The sequence below is a fragment of the Ananas comosus genome, linkage group 5 (genome assembly GCF_001540865.1).
Source record: "Ananas comosus cultivar F153 linkage group 5, ASM154086v1, whole genome shotgun sequence".
Lineage (NCBI taxonomy): Eukaryota > Viridiplantae > Streptophyta > Magnoliopsida > Poales > Bromeliaceae > Ananas > Ananas comosus.
This window is the reverse complement of record NC_033625.1, coordinates 2,011,716-2,025,022: the sequence shown is the minus strand read 5'-3', so window position 1 is coordinate 2,025,022 and position 13,307 is coordinate 2,011,716. Positions and strand designations below refer to the sequence as shown.

The 13,307-nt window shown below is 37.6% G+C and overlaps 2 protein-coding genes across 2 annotated transcripts; one reads left to right on the top strand and one right to left on the bottom strand.

Annotated features, from left to right (window-relative positions):
* On the bottom strand, positions 1,811–5,791 carry LOC109710559. The gene is made up of 7 exons (XM_020233238.1): positions 5,276–5,791; positions 5,101–5,169; positions 4,790–4,957; positions 3,918–4,088; positions 3,620–3,829; positions 2,833–2,918; positions 1,811–2,657 (listed from the first exon to the last, which is right to left on the bottom strand). Exons 1-7 carry the CDS (start codon positions 5,355–5,357, stop codon positions 2,007–2,009), a joined length of 1,437 nt encoding a protein of 478 aa, XP_020088827.1. The 5' UTR covers positions 5,358–5,791; the 3' UTR covers positions 1,811–2,006.
* Positions 10,844–12,761, top strand: LOC109710247. The gene has a single exon (XM_020232755.1). It carries the CDS (start codon positions 10,844–10,846, stop codon positions 12,206–12,208), a length of 1,365 nt encoding a protein of 454 aa, XP_020088344.1. The 3' UTR covers positions 12,209–12,761.

Below are 13,307 nucleotides of genomic sequence, written 5' to 3'. Positions count from 1 at the left end.
GAAATATTTGTTTTTAACAGCATCCATCGTAGCGAGCAAATTCTAGTAGGAAACTAAATTGTAATATTGTGACCCAAAATCAAATATTTAAATTTAAAACACTTGATTCTTAATTGCTAAAGAGAATTTTAAGTGCAATGCCACTACAAGCTAAGACACCGTAAAGCAGTGGCCTTTTTCTTCACGTTGCGTTACTTTTTCAAATAATAATAAAATTCATGTTATTTGACACGTCTCTGGTGAGTCACCCCGACCGATTTTCTAACCAAAAACCTGCAGGCTAGAAGAACAATTTGGAAAGGGGTAATTTGCGCTTTGGTCCTCGGGCTATAAGACGCGTGATATTTTGCGCCTTAAATTTTAATTTATTATAAATTTTACGTTGTGAAATTTAATTATAATAATTTAAAAAGTTTGAACAAAATGTTAAATAATAAATTAAAATTTTAGGACTAAAATATCATACGTGCAATAGTTTGGGGATCAAAAGTGTAATTTACCCCCTTTGAAAGCTACGTAATTAGTTTCAGAAGGTTTAGAACGGTGCGCGTACGTTGCTCAATTTGAACCGGCCGACCAAAACCCGCGTGTCTCCATCCACCGTCAAATATTTCGGTTACCATCGTTATCATCGATTCATTTATCACAGATTTAATGCACAGGAAATTATTTATTTAGACCTTATTTGACAATATGATAGTCACAATTATCATGTTTGTACTAGGAAAGATTCAAAAAGTCTTAAAATGTTTACAATTTTTTCTTCTTTAATATGTTGAAATTACGGTTGCAGTCGTCACAACATGTTTTTTCTGATAACAGTTGCAACTGCAATCGCAACTTTACAATATAAAAATAATGTGTTTTTGGCCATTACATTACTAAACTAGGTTTTTAATTGATAATGAAATCGCTAACAATGGTCGATATGTTCCCCATATTTTGAATAGATGGTTAAGATTACTGGTGTGCATGAATCTTCTGTGCCACGGATTACCGGCGACAGTGACTTTGTGTGGGTATTAGATGCTTTCCATGTAATCAATACTTTTTATTTCTACATTTTAATACATTATATTTTTTTTTCTAACTTAATATTATGTTTTAAAAAAGAATGATGCCGTGACCGAAACATCTTACCTGTTATAGTTTAATATTCCCTAAAACAAAATTTTTGCACGCACGGAATATAGCTTGCGATTGTTTTACATCTGGCACACAATATGCAATCCAAAGATGACATTACATGATTCTTTGCTCTTTTATTCCAATTTTCTAAGTATATGCAAACTCAGCAGAAGAAACAAAGGAAAAAAAAGGAAAGGAAAAAAAGAAAAAAAGCACTCTTGAGTTGCAAACTTCTTCGTAGATCACTCAAAGAACAGCTATAGGATAGCGACGCAGATCAGAAAACAATAGTCAAATTGTTTGATAATGTGGGGCTTCTTGCGTTAGACCACTGCTTTGCATTAAAATCAGTGTACGCGTCTTACATGACCTCAGATCAACAAGATTAGTATGTGGTCTTGCACGTGGATCTGATCAGGCCAAAGCCAATTTGGCTTCAAAAAGTGTTATTTGAATAGAGCAGATTAAAAAAGCGCACCGTTTTTGGTGTTAGATTCATATTGTACTTGAAGCAACCCATAAACTATGAAAAATGGAAACTATAATGTCAAAAATGTTAATAAGAATGACACATCACATGCAATAGAACTAGCTTCCTCATTGAGAAAGCTTATATCTGGAAAAATATTAAAAAAATAAAAAAAAAACAACCAAGTAAGCAACTAGACAATTGAGACAACAATTCACGCAAAATCTTTACTAGGCCAATGCAATCGCCAGCTGCTTGAAGATTAAGAAAAGTGAGACAATGCATTAGCACTAAATAAGTGTTTGGTGGTCTTGATATTGCTAATATGCAGTTTTGCATCCACACTCAGTCAAAAAGCATGACATGCAAGATGAAAAAGAGATTCATATTGGTGGCTAAACTAACAACCTTAGTACCTGTAGGCACCCTCTGCACCGCCATATTTGCTCCTAATGTTGTAATGGTCAAACTTGGAAGGATCACCGTAATCCACCGACTTCATCAACTTTGGCTCCGCACCACCACCTGTTCCTAAACCAACCTCTCCACTCTTTTCTCGATAGCGATGCCTCACTCTATCCTTCTGGCCCTTCGAACTTAGCTGAGTCGTGTCTCCGGACGCACCATAAAACTCCCCAAAATCTTGTCTCTTTGAGGATCTATGCTTGCTCGGGAGAGAGGAATCCTTGAATTTGGGTGTTTTGGTACTTTTTTGGGGCTTCGGAGTAGGTTCATTGATAGTATTAGGGGCATGGATAGATTCTGACATAGCTGGAGTGGTCTTTAGCTTATGAGTTACTGGAGTTTCTTCTCTGTCCTCGGGCATGACCAGGCGGTCTTTGAGAGGGGTGAGGTTTGCTTTTGTTTTATTTCGTCGTAGGAAGGGGATGACATTGAGAAGCAAATTACCAATTGCTTCGAGGGTAAATTTGAAGAGATCTGTGAGAAGTGTTCCAACTGACGGCCATCCTGCACCCGGTTCCTCTTTTAGGCTTTCGACGATTAGAGGAGGCTTTTCATCGGTGCTATGCTCCCGTTGTTCATCCTCAGTCACTTGTTTCTGAATTATTAGCAGTTAGTGTGAATAAATATTAGTAGTCAGAGACATATATTAGGTTAAGGATATATAGTTATCCAAATTACTTCTCATATAATCCATAGAAAGTTGATAAGAAGACAGAAACTTGCATAAAACAAGTTCCCATTCAAAATGGAAACTACTTGTCAAAGAGCACCTTGCGGAAAATTGAAGGCCCAAACCCCTGCTGCAGCAAACAAGATACATATCCAGCCAAGACTGCACCAATTACCATTGTCATATCTGGCAAAAGGAGTAAAACAACAGATGAATTAGTCATTAAAATTTAAACCAGGAAGGTTCAAGAAAAAAAAAATTATACCTATCAGGAAGAAGCACAAAGAGATCATTTTTGGCACAAATATAAAGTCTCATCAGAATGTATAACGACAAGAAAATTTTTTTAAGAGATCATGACTAAAAGAATACTTGTTTGTGCATCTGCCCCGAGATGAATCTTTATGCTCATTCAAGTTCCGACTGTATAGAATTCTCCCTCTGATGAACATGAGAAGCATATAGTATCTTACTAGTTCAATTAATATAGGTTGCAACTTACTTGATTCATCCATTAATGCTGCAAACAAAGAAAATAGCTCTACCTTTTGGAAGTAGAAAAGATTTAACTACTTGTTTACAGTGTAAACAGATTGAAGAAAAGAAGCACCAAAGATAGGATGATATCTTTTGATAGTAACCGACGCTTGACCACCAATGAATGGCACATATAGTTGATTTAAGTAGCAAGTAATGTAATGAAGTATACAGGAAAGTAAACTACGGTTGTCTGGTATTGTTATAACAACATGCCACTAATTTCAAGTTTTGTACCGCAAAATGATATCGTTTAATTTACTACTCAATACAACGAACATCTGCTGATATGGGAATTAGTCCTTGAAAAATATATATTGTGAAATATCGAACAAGGATATGATCCATACCTGACGGAGCAATCGAGCTATATTGATAGTCGCAATCCTCTTGCTGAAGGGAGATTTGGCGAAGAGCCGCGTTTCCACGGTCGATAACCAACAAAGAGCAGGTTTTTCTCATATATACCACATCAAAATCGGTAGAGAACTTAGCATCCTCACTCGGCCCATCTCTATATCCCGCGACATTTGATTTTCCTCCAGCAATAGTTGTCACTCCTGCACGAGAGTTTTTTCTTCTTTTTTTTTTTTTTGCACTTAATGCAAAACCAAACTAAACTTGGTTCTATAATTCAAAATAGCACACCTGCTTCCCCGATCTTACGAATGGCGAGATTTGCAGTATCAGCGACATAGACATTCCCCTTATCATCCATAGTGACACCTTTAGGATGCTTGAATCGGGCATCACTCGGTTTACCATCTACATGTCCTGAATATCCTTGAAATGACCCTGCAACCAGTCTTCCTCTGCTATCTACAAAAATTCCCATATCAGTCCACAGAATTGTGTACGGAGATTTTGGAGAAAATAAAATATTTTTATTTTGGCATGTCAAGATTACTTTTCACAGTTGAAACTTTAACTTGCTTTCAACTTTTCCGGACAAAAACATTCTCGATTCATTCTCTCGCTTTCATACATTTTGTTTGTGAGACAGATTTACATTTTTAAATTAAAGTGTAAGGGCATTCCAATTTAAAGATTAAAAGGAGACTAAAGTTGCCAAAATGAAACGGAAAAGATGATCCAAAGTCACAAAAGCTAAAAAAAAGTGGCCTACTTATGCAAAACCCTGTCATATTAGTGTATCAAAGTATGTAAACGAAAAGAGAACATAGCTTTAAACAACATAAAGCAGGTTATGAAGAAGCTTAATTTTTCTCACACTACTACAACTAAACAAGGTATGCAAGCATCCTAGGCAAAAGAACAAACAGGTTACATACAATTAAGCAATGTTATCATAAGCCATGCTAATTCACAAAAAGAAACCTATACAAAGGTAAAGGAAACAACTCATACCTAATCCATGAAACAGGCAATAAAGAAACCACCAAAACAGATACTCAATGGACAGAAACAAAATAAAAACCAAAAACTCACCTCTAATGACTAAAACAAGTAGGACAATAAATACACTTATAAGAAGGGAAAAAGCTGTTAAAAGAACCTACATTGGGAGAGAGGGGGAGTAATCCGCACAATGTTATTGTTCACAGAGTCCACAGCAAAAAGCTCGCCCTCGGGCGAAACCCGAATAGTGTAGGGAACCACCCCCAGCTTGTCCCCCTCCACAAGGGTCTCCACAAAATACCCATTCTCGAACTGTAGAACATTCCCATCTACAAAAAGATCAAACTTTTAAGCAAATTACTCCAAAATCACGAATAACCATAAAAAATTTCGATCAAATCATCACAAAAACAACAGAAAAAAAAAGAGAGAGCTCAAATGCTCGTTACTGCTTACGAGTGCCGCAAATTACCGTTTTGGGATATCTTCGGAGAAGTTCTCGGCCATTTGACCACTGTGGAGAGTTGCTTCAGAATAGCTCCTGCGATCAAACGAGAGCATAAAAACGAGAAAAAGCGAGGGTTTTGATTAGAAGCGAGGAGGGGCGAAATGCGGGAGAAAGGAGACGCGGGTATCTCTCAAATCACCTGTGGGAGAAGGGGCCGCTGCGGATTCGAGGAGGGAGGTGGCGATAAAGACGAGGAGGATGAGGGATCTTCTCCTACTCATGGCGCTTTCGCAGTAGAGCAAAGCAAAGAGAAACGCAAAGGCTCCTTTTCTTCTTTTTTTTTTCTTCTGCCTTTTTTTTTTTTNTTTTTTTTTTTTTTTTTTTTTTTTTTGTGGGCTTCTGAGGAGGCGAGGGTTCAGAGTATGTGTAGTGAGTGTAGGAGTGTAATGGGAACAAAGAAGAGAAGAATCATTTGGGAAAGCGAAGGTAATAATAATAAAAATAAATAATAAATGCCTGCTTGATGGGATGTTTGGGGTCGCGACAAACTTTGGCTTACTTTAGCCCCCGTTTGGTTCGGAGTTAAGAAAAAGTAGCTATTTTAGGAATAGAGTTAAGTTCATGGTTAAAATGGTGTTAAAATTTTTTTGTGTTTAGTTGGAGGTTGGAATTAGTCTAGAATAGTAAAAAAATGTGTTTGGTTGAAGTAGGTGGGATAAAAAGATAATGATTGATAAAGAAGAAAAAGTTGAGCGCTCGGGATGCGTGCGGGGTTAAAGTTGGGAGGGGGAGTGGGGTTAATGATTGATAAAGAAGAAAAAGGTGATGCTCGGCGATGCGTCGGGGTTAAAGTTGGTAGGGAGGGTATAACACCCACTAACCCTTGGGGTGGGGTTTACATAACCCCACCCCAAAAGATATTGTTTGGTATAAATTGGGGGTTAAGCTTTTGGTTATCCAGCCCCTTAACCCCCCACCAAACGGTGGCCTTAGGGTTTTGCTGTAAAACTGTAAAAAAAAAAATCGTCAAAAAAAATTTGGAAAAAAAATTACTTATGTAATTTGTTTGTAGAAAAAAAAAAAATTGGATGATGGTTGTTTGGTTGAAGAGAAAGAAAAATAATTAAAACCTATATAATATATTTTTATTATATATTATTATTATAATAATTAATATACTATATATATTATATATTATAATTTTATATATTATTCTATAAATATATTAATATATTAATAATTAATATATTACATATATTAATATTATAATTTAATATTTAATATATAAAATATATTTAAAATACATTATAAATAGTATATATAATATAATATATATATAGTACATATATTTAAATACTATAAAAATAATTATTATATATTTAATAAATAAATATTACATAAAATATTATATTAATTTGCATATTTATATAAAAATAATATATATATCTATATAATAAATTTATATGAGGTGGATATAATATATATATATATATATATATATATATATATATATCTTATACTATCTATACTATATATAAAAGACAGTATATTCAATTTGGGTCTGTCGACAGACCCATTTTTCGGCGGAAAAATTAGCCCCCATTTTTCTCTTTCCGTACGAAAAATTTTAAATATAAGAAAAAAATAGAAATAGAACAGCAATGAATACATAAGTTCTCTATAACAGATTACTGATGTGAAAATCCTAAAATATAAATTTTTCTATTTAATTTCAAAAGTAAGTTTTCTATAACAGATTACGGGTGTGAAAATCCTATAAAAAATATATTCCCATTTTATTTTAAAATATCTTTTTAGATATTATCTATTTAATTTCAAAATTATATTTTCTTTTTATAATAACGGATTTTATTTTTCGATTTAATTTCAAAAATTTATTTCCTAACATATTTTATTTTTCTATTTATTTTCAAAAGTAATTTTTGCATTAGAGATATGTTAATTATTTTCATTTAAAGCATATCTTTCTTAATAGCGTGATTTATTATTTTAAATTTTTTAGATACATATTTGCAAATCATATAAAATATGGCCTAAAATTAAAAATAATTTAAAAAATTATAATTTTTTCTAATAATATATTATGTGCATTTGCACGTACATTTTACTAGTATAATATATATATATATAAACACGCTATATTTAAATTTGGTCTGTCGACAGACCCATACGTATATTTAAATTTGGGTCTGTCGACAGACCCATTTTGGGCGGAAAAATTAGCGCCCATTTTCTCTTTCCATACGAAAATTTTAAATATTAAGAATAAGAATAGAAATAGAAACAGCAATGAATACGTAAGTTCTCTATAACATATTACTGATGTGAAAATCTAAAATATAAATTTCTATTTAATTTCAAAGTAAGTTTTCTATAACAGATTACGGGTGTGAAAATCCTAAAAGATATTTTTTTATTTATTTTAAAATATTTTTTAGATTTTATCTATTTAATTTCAAAATATATTTTCTTTTCAAGATAACGGATTTTATTTTCTATTTAATTTCAAAAATTTATTTCCTAACAGATTTTATTTTCTATTTAATTTCAAAAGTAATTTTTGCATTAGAGATTATTGTTAATTATTTATCATTTAAACCATATCTTTCTTAATAGCGTGTTATTATTTTAAATTTTTAGATATATATTTGGCAATCATATAAAATATGGCCTTAAAATCAAAAAATAATTTAAAAAATTTATAACTTCTTCTAATAATTATATGTGCTGCACGTACATTTTACTAGATATATATTATATATATTATATATATATATATATATATATATATATATATATATATAGAGAGAGAAAGAGAGGAGAGAGAAGAGAGGTGAGAGGGGTCTACGGACCTCTCTCTTCACGCGCCTCTCTGCGCGGTCCACGAGGGCTGCTCGACCTCGTGGACCGCGCGCTTTTCTCCCCGGCATTGCGCGCGCGTTTTTGTTTTCCACAGAAATTTTTTTTTCAGTGTGCTTTTACACCCTTAGCCAAAATAATGCACGAACATATCTCCAATTAAAAATCTCCTTCCTTCGGAAAGAAAAAAAAAAAAACTTCATATTGATTATAAATTAAAATAATAAATCAAACATAAATCTTTTATATATGTTGTGTGGTTACGGATGTTATCGATGTGTTAATAAATTTGCATGATGTTTTAAAATTCTTGTACGAATTAATTAGAGCATTCGGATAATATATGCCAACTCATTGGCAATACGCTAGTCCAACATTCTAAATGGTCTGCAGCATTATAATATCCGTAGAAATGGTACGGATATCATACAATTACTATTCTTACAAAGGATATCATATAAAGAATTTTGATTGGTTCATGCATATATTTTAAAAATATCATATGAATTTGCAATACATTAATATCCATAAAGAGCTCTTGTGATTAGAAATCAAAACACTAGGAAGCTTTCTAGTGCAGTAGAAAGGAGATGCAAGCTTTTCAACCCTAAGCATAAAAAAAAAATCCAATTTTAGAGCTTATCACAAGTTTATTATAGTGCTTCTTGTTAGTTTTTTATTGTTGGGTTAAAATAGGTCTAACTTTTTACTCCGTAACAATAGACCCATAAGACTAATAAATTGAGTGGCTGTGTGGTCCACAAGAGATCTAATAGCAAGAGACCAACTTTCAGATGAATTGAGTCATGTCGAAACCTGCGAGCGTTGTGACTGAGCTCTTAAGTGCGATGGATGCGTCTTTTCTATCAACACGTGTTTTTGAGATAGTTGGTTAGCGATTGCGATTCACAAGTGGCATCAGAGCCATTCTAATAGGTCGAGCTTTTGACATCTTAGATAACGATTTATCTACCGCACTGCATGATCTGCATCGTGCCGCAGTGCTAAACATACTGTAAGAACTCCTAATAGGTTTTCACTGCAGCAATGGCCCACAATTTTGGGCCAGCAAATGCTTTTTAATACTAATGGGCCATTGCACTGCTTGTCGTAAAATGGGCGCAAATCAACTGTGCAAACTTTGAGACAAAGTCGCGAGCTCCAACCGTACGAAGCTGGCAGCAACCTTGTCTCACCAGCGCCGCCCATTGCAGCGAGTTCCGTCTCCTGCTTTGCAGCGCCAAACTCTGAATCTTTAGAGGCAGCGCGAATTTGTCGAGCACGGCTCGAGTTCATCTCACATGCCAGCTGAAGTTTAGAACAATGGCCCTCCCATATGCTAAAACGAAAGCAGGAATCATGCTTTTCTATATTGAGTGCCTCACGGCCCTCACCCGATCTGAACCGGATTAATGGACCATCCTAATACGATCTAACGTTAGCAAAACATTCACCAAACCAAATAGTTTATTAGTAGGGAGTGGCCCAGGGAGAGAGAACAGAACTAGGATGTAATAATATATCTCGAAACTTTCCCGTGCAAACGACGCGGGTGCCCATAAATTAAACGTAGAGTCAAATAAATAGGTAGATCCTCTGCCGTTTCCGCATTACAGTTTGGTCCTCGCACACTTCAGCAACTTAACTTCAACATGTGATCACTGATGAAAATTTGCTTTTTTACATAACTACTACTACTTTTCTTTGAAATGACTCGATTATTTCAATTTACTTCAAGTGGAGACAAAAATCAAAAACATATAAGTTGTAATAGGATTATAGTTTTATTTTACAGTGAGCATGTGAAAGTTCAGAAACTAACTTGTTTCTCAGATATGAAATATGAACAATATGGGGATACATAAGAATATTTTGCTAGTACAGGGCTACGCTGCAAAGTGATTGATAGGCAAGCTAAGTGGGTTGCAGGTGGGCAAAGAGACGATCTGGTCCACAGCAGTACAGCACCAGTCCCTGCTTTAACTCAATTGGCCTACTCGGCTAAATTAATCATATGTATATTTTTTTAATAAATGGAACCTAATCAGATTAATTTATGACACTTTTTTAAATTTGTAAAACGAATCTAATAACCCCTGACAACCGAGCATGATTTAGGTTCGCTGCCACTGGTCCTGCATTATTCCAAGATTTCTCTACTCCCAATAAACCAAAGCTCATTTCCTTGCTTATTTTAATCCTCTGCTTCATTACCTTTAATGGGGGACATGCTCCTATTAACACGAGAATCCAAATAATGGGGGAATATTGTGCGAAAGTTGGGACCTCGCCACCTCGGTGTTTGCTAGTTTTACTTTTGATTGGTTGTATACTAACTTTTCTAACACTTTTAAATATTATAATAATAGCAAGTACTCGTACTATTGTTTAATCGAATGCAATTTATTCTTAAGTGTTTGTTGAGTAGATTTTGAACATATCATAATTAGTAATTTGTTTTAGCATTTCACATTTCAAATGTAACAACTAATAGGATAAGGGAATTAATACGTCTGTGAGAGCAGAGAAATTTAGATTATGACCATTGAATCACAGATGAAGATTGCGCGGCGCACCTGCAGATCGATGATCCACCAGAGTTTGTAGAGAATCTACCAGCACCTTCTTGCACCTCCTTCCTCCGTTCTTAAAAATTTTTAAAAAAATTAATATCTCCTTCTCTCCGCATTATTATCTTTTTTAAACAAAAGCCAAAACAAAACCTCTGAAAAGCTCGTTTCGAACGGAGCGAAAGATTCTTACCGTTGTCACTACTCTCCATATAATAGCTGGCGAAGCTAAAACCCTCCGTGTAGCCTGCAAGAGAGAACAAATTCCTCAAAGAAGAAGAAGAAGAAGAAGAAGAAGAAGGAGAAGAGAAGCGACAATGGCCATGGAAACGTTGCGCCCAACCCCTCCCACTCACCTCGCCTCCATTAAAAGAACCTTCACCAAGCTCCTCCGCCTCCGCCGCTCCTCCGCCGCCGATGAAGACGACGCCTCCTCCACCATTAGCGCAAAGCTCAAGCTCTACGACGACGAGCTCGAGAGGAAGACGAAGACGAAGAAGAAGAAGAAGAAGAAGCTCCCACCGTTAATGGCGGAGAGGGACGAGGCGGAGTCCCTCCTCGCGGCGCTTTTCGCGAGCGTCTCCGCTATCAAAGCCGCCTACGCGCGGCTCCAGCTCGCGGAGTCGCCCTACGACCCCGACGCGATCCACGCCGCGGACCGCGCAGTGGTCGCCGAGCTCGTGCGCCTCTCCAATCTCAAGCGCTCCTACCGCAGGGACCTCCCCCGACCACGCCCCGATCCCTCCGCCGCCGAGATCGAGGAGCGGCGCCACCTCATCGCCACCTACGAGGTCACCCTCCGAGCCATGGAGAGCGAGATCGAGCTCAAGGACGCCGAGATGGGCTCCCTCAGCTCCGATCTCCTCGGATCGGAGAAGCTTTGCGGAGCCCTAGAGGCGCGGCTCCGCCACGGGCGCTCGATCTCCGCCCTCGACGGCCTCCACCTCTCCGGCCTAAACCCTAGCCACTTCCGCACCGCCCTTCGCTACACCCTCAGGTCCATCCGATCCTTCGCGAAATCCATGGCGACGAAGATGGAATCCGCGGGGTGGGACCTCGACGCCGCCGCGGCCGCCGCTGCCGACGTGCGGCTCCGAAACCCTAGCCACCGCGCCCTCGCCTTCGAATCCTTCGTCTGCCGCGTGATGTTCTCCGGCTTCCACCGCCGCGGCTTCGATCTCCTCCGATCCGAGTGGGATCGCGCCCGCTTCTTCCGCGAGTTCGGGGAGATCAACTCCTCAACGCCGAATCGTGCGCTCGACGAGAGGACCTCGCGATCGCCCCTTGGGCAGTTCTACAAGGCGAAGTACCTAGGGTTAGTGCACCCGAAGATGGAGGCCTCTTTCTCTAAGGGGATGGATCAGAGGGAGATGATGAAGTCGGAGTTCTTCGCCGAGTTCGCAGAGATGGCGAGGAGGGTGTGGCTCCTCCATTGCCTCTTCTTCTCCTTCGACAGGGAAGGAGAGTGCGCGGAGGTGGGGTCGATCTTTAGGGTTAGGAGGGGTGAGAGGTTCTCAGAGGTGTACATGGAGAGCGTCGCGGAGGAGGAGGACGACGACGACGGCGAAGGAGAGGAGGGGAGGTGGCCCACCGTGGGGTTCACGGTGGTCCCGGGGTTCATGATCGGGCGGACCGTTATACAGTGTAAGGTCTACCTACAGTATCGAATCGGACGGTTGTGATTGGAAGCACACGGGGCATCGAACGGCAACGATACGTCTGTGGAAGCAAAGCAACTGGTATGTAATGTAAGGTCCAAATCCAATTGCGTTGGTCCCAACAGCCTGAGTTATGGGTGTAAACAAGCCAAGCTCAAGCGAGCTGATGCGAGATCGCAAGGTTCGATCTCGAGCTAAGAGCTTAGCTCGTCAAACTTTTGAATCAACTCGAGCTCAGCTTGTTGGCTCGTTGGCTCTGTCAAGCCTCCGGTTTCAGGGGTTTGGAACGAGCCAACATTGAGACATATGCTGGTGCGTCTAAGTCAGATTTGGATCAACTGGGCCGATCTGAACCTACTTCCTGTCGCCATCCCTAGCTAAGAAGTGTGTATGATGATGGATAGCACCGTAACACAGTACAATGATATATTTAACCTCTATTCCTTCATATAATATTCTTTTTAGTATGTTATCTATGTTGAGAAATTCTAGCTTTCAAGGGAGAGTTCTTGAGATGATTTTATTAAGATAAGCTTTTGTAATCAGAGAACTCAAATCAAACAGTGCTTGTGCGGAAAATGCTTGTTGAGTCGAATAGACTCAAAATATTTGTAGTTCATAGTATTCTACTTATTTTTCTGTAAATTAGAAATAGCATCTTTTCCGTCGAGGCCGGGCATTAACCGTATCGACTCTCTAATTAGCTTGGCATGCATACCTTCGAGAAAACAAACGATAATAGGAAAGAATAAGTTTATCACATTGATCAGTAATATATATAAATTAAATTAACTAGTTATTTTTGAGAAAGATTGCGGAACTTACAGTGGAATCTTGTAAAAAAAAAAGTCGAGTGGATAAATAGTTTCATGCCTAAAGAGTTTAGCAACAACAACACAGTACAAGGATGAGGATCTTTTGGGATCCCCTTTACGTGCTAGCTGCTCGTATAAATTCAAGGGAAAATAATCTCAGATAATTCGTAATATTAGTGAACTTGGTAATTTTATGTTACTATTATATATCTTATGGTCATTGGAAGTATAAACATTCTGGGCTTCTTTAATGATTTAAAGGTATGGGCTGTGTTCAGAATTCAGCAGAAGTTACGCCGATTTCATAT